Source organism: Ambystoma mexicanum, chromosome 12, assembly GCF_040938575.1.
Source record: "Ambystoma mexicanum isolate Mex_15411 chromosome 12, UKY_AmexF1_1, whole genome shotgun sequence".
Lineage (NCBI taxonomy): Eukaryota > Metazoa > Chordata > Amphibia > Caudata > Ambystomatidae > Ambystoma > Ambystoma mexicanum.
Genome location: NC_090936.1, coordinates 533,700,510 through 533,702,940, shown reverse-complemented (window position 1 = coordinate 533,702,940; position 2,431 = coordinate 533,700,510). Strand labels below are relative to the sequence as shown.

The following is a 2,431-nucleotide window of genomic DNA, read 5'->3' as shown; positions in this document are numbered from 1 at the left end:
AGGCCCTGAACCTGATCCCCGCTTAGGCTTAATGGAACAAGATCAGCTAAGATGCTTGTGAATTCTTGAGCACTTCTATGAAGAGTCGACACATGTTTTTAGTGAGGTGCCAGTCCTCCATTGCACGCTTCCATGATGAACTGAGGGATGTTGTTCCTTCAGATGTGTAAAGTATATCAATTCTAGATGGATGACTGGTAGCGAAGACTAAACATATTTTTATTTATTTAACAATCTCAAATGCTAGAAACATGAATACATTGCATGACATCTCAACCTGGGTCAAAAGTATCAGATGGTTTCCCATGATGCATTAATTGAATCTATTCATTTCAGGAGCCGGCTACTTACTCACTGTGTGGATCACTCTTCTGAAGGCTCTTTTCACCTCCTGGTTCCGGAGGCTGTAGATGATTGGGTTCAACATAGGAATCACCACTGTATAAAACAAGGAAAGCACCTTATTCTGTGTCATAGAAGAGCTGGTAGCTGGTTGAAAGTACATGATGAATATAGTCCCAAAAAACAAAGAGACCACAGTGATGTGAGAAGCACATGTAGAAAAGGCCTTTGCCCTTCCTGCCACCGATTTAATCCTGAGGACAGTACAAATGATATGCCAATAGGAGGTCACAATGATCCCGCATGATCCGACACCAAGACAGGTGGCAAGAACAAATATCATCATCTCATTGGTTGAGGTGTCAGAACAGGATAACTTTAGCAGTGGTGGGAAGTCGCAAAAGAAGTGGTCAATTACATTGGACCTGCAGAATGAAAGACTAAATGTCAGGGTTGATTGTGCCATTGCATTAACGACACTCACAAGATATGTGGCACCTACAAGACTAATACATGTTCTTTGATTTATTATGTTTGGATACAGCAATGGGTTACAAATTGCCACATAGCGATCATAGGCCATCACTCCCAAAAGGAGGCACTCAGCGGCCACAAACACAGAGAAAGTGAACTGTTGAGCAGCGCAGCCAGAAAAAGAGATATTCTTCTTAGGCGAGAGAAGGTTAACTAGCATTTGAGGGGTGATAGATGTGGAGTAACACAGATCGACACATGCAAGGTTACTGAGGAAAAAGTACATGGAAGTATGAAGATGAACATCTGTGCAGATCAATGTGGAGATGCCAAGATTGCCCAGCAGAGTGACCAGGTAGATGAACATGAAGATCACAAAAAGCAGGACTCGGAGCTCCATGTCATCTGTGAGTCCCAAAAGGATGAACTCCTTAACAGAGGTGTGATTCCCTTCTTCCATAAGAGGATGCGTGACAGTCTTGAGCAGATGGGGAAAGCTTATTTCTGGTTTCTTCACAGTGATGAAAGATGGTCTATCTTATTCTTTCACTGGTTGCCCATTTCAAATAGTAAGTCAGACATGGTTTTGGATAAATACTCAGGCCTATTGTCCATATTGGAAGACATGACAAATAAATCTTGTTTAAAAGTCCTGCTGTAAGGAAGAGAAATAGGTATATTCAGTATCAAATATGCAATATATTAGGCACACACTACACCATAAGGATAAAATGCTCTTCTTCCCAAGTGTGACAAATTAGCACACCCAGCGTGGGTGTGCTGGCCACTCAGGTTGCTCGGATTGTGGTTGGCACCACCAGTAAAGGCCTGTGTCCTGAGCAAACTGAAGGCAGCAAACTCACAGTCCATTTGCCCACCCCTCTCTTCCACCTCCATGCATTCCCTCGTCCCCTGATACACAAACAAAATCCTCCACAGCCTCTCACTAGGCCCCTGCATGCCTCCTGCCCTCACTTACCTGCTGGTATGCCTTGCACTGCACCTCACTCTCGACTCTGGGGATTTCCGTGGTGGCTATTTGTGTTGTATTATGTTTGTCACAGGGAACATCTCCCACTCTCTCTTTAGGAGCTGTTTCTTTTTCCCAGAAAGGCCCTCAGCAGCCAAAGCCCTTATAGGTAGCACCCAAGCATTCTCGGGACCATATCTGAACTCAGGCATATTGTGTCAGGCTCTGCTTGTGGCGTCCTCTGTAAAATACTTCCCTTCAGAAATTAGGTCTTCTATTTCATTTATACAGTTGTTACTGTGTATTTTGGACACTGACATGATTTATAAACAAACCAGAGAAGGTTTTTGTCTCTTGGCCCTCACATGAAATATAAGCAAAACATGAGCTGTTTTTTAAAAACAATTATGACTTTTTTTGTTGCTTAAGCCTGATATAAATTTGTTTGTTTTCATGGTGGTGACCAAGTTATGGTTGATGTATTTTTTATTTATTTTATTTAGCATTCATATAGCGCTACGAACCCTCAGGAATCTGAGCGCTGCTTATTGCCCACGGTGTGTGATGCTCATTTATCTACCTCGGAAGGATAAAAGGCTGAGTTTGGTCCTGCCGAGATTCAAACCTGTATCAGCAGGATCTGCA

At 42.9% G+C, this 2,431-nt stretch overlaps 1 protein-coding gene across 1 annotated transcript; it reads right to left on the bottom strand.

The window, feature by feature from the left end:
• Window positions 1-343: 343 nt before the first annotated feature.
• LOC138514542 (olfactory receptor 5G3-like) lies at window positions 344-1,276 on the bottom strand. The gene has a single exon (XM_069630006.1). The coding sequence runs from the start codon at window positions 1,274-1,276 to the stop codon at window positions 344-346; it is 933 nt and encodes a 310-aa protein (XP_069486107.1).
• Window positions 1,277-2,431: the final 1,155 nt, after the last annotated feature.

Bases quoted from the DNA above. Each gene is read 5' to 3' on its own strand.
- LOC138514542 (XM_069630006.1), bottom strand. From the start codon at position 1,276: ATGGAAGAAGGGAATCACACCTCTGTTAAGGAGTTCATCCTTTTGGGA.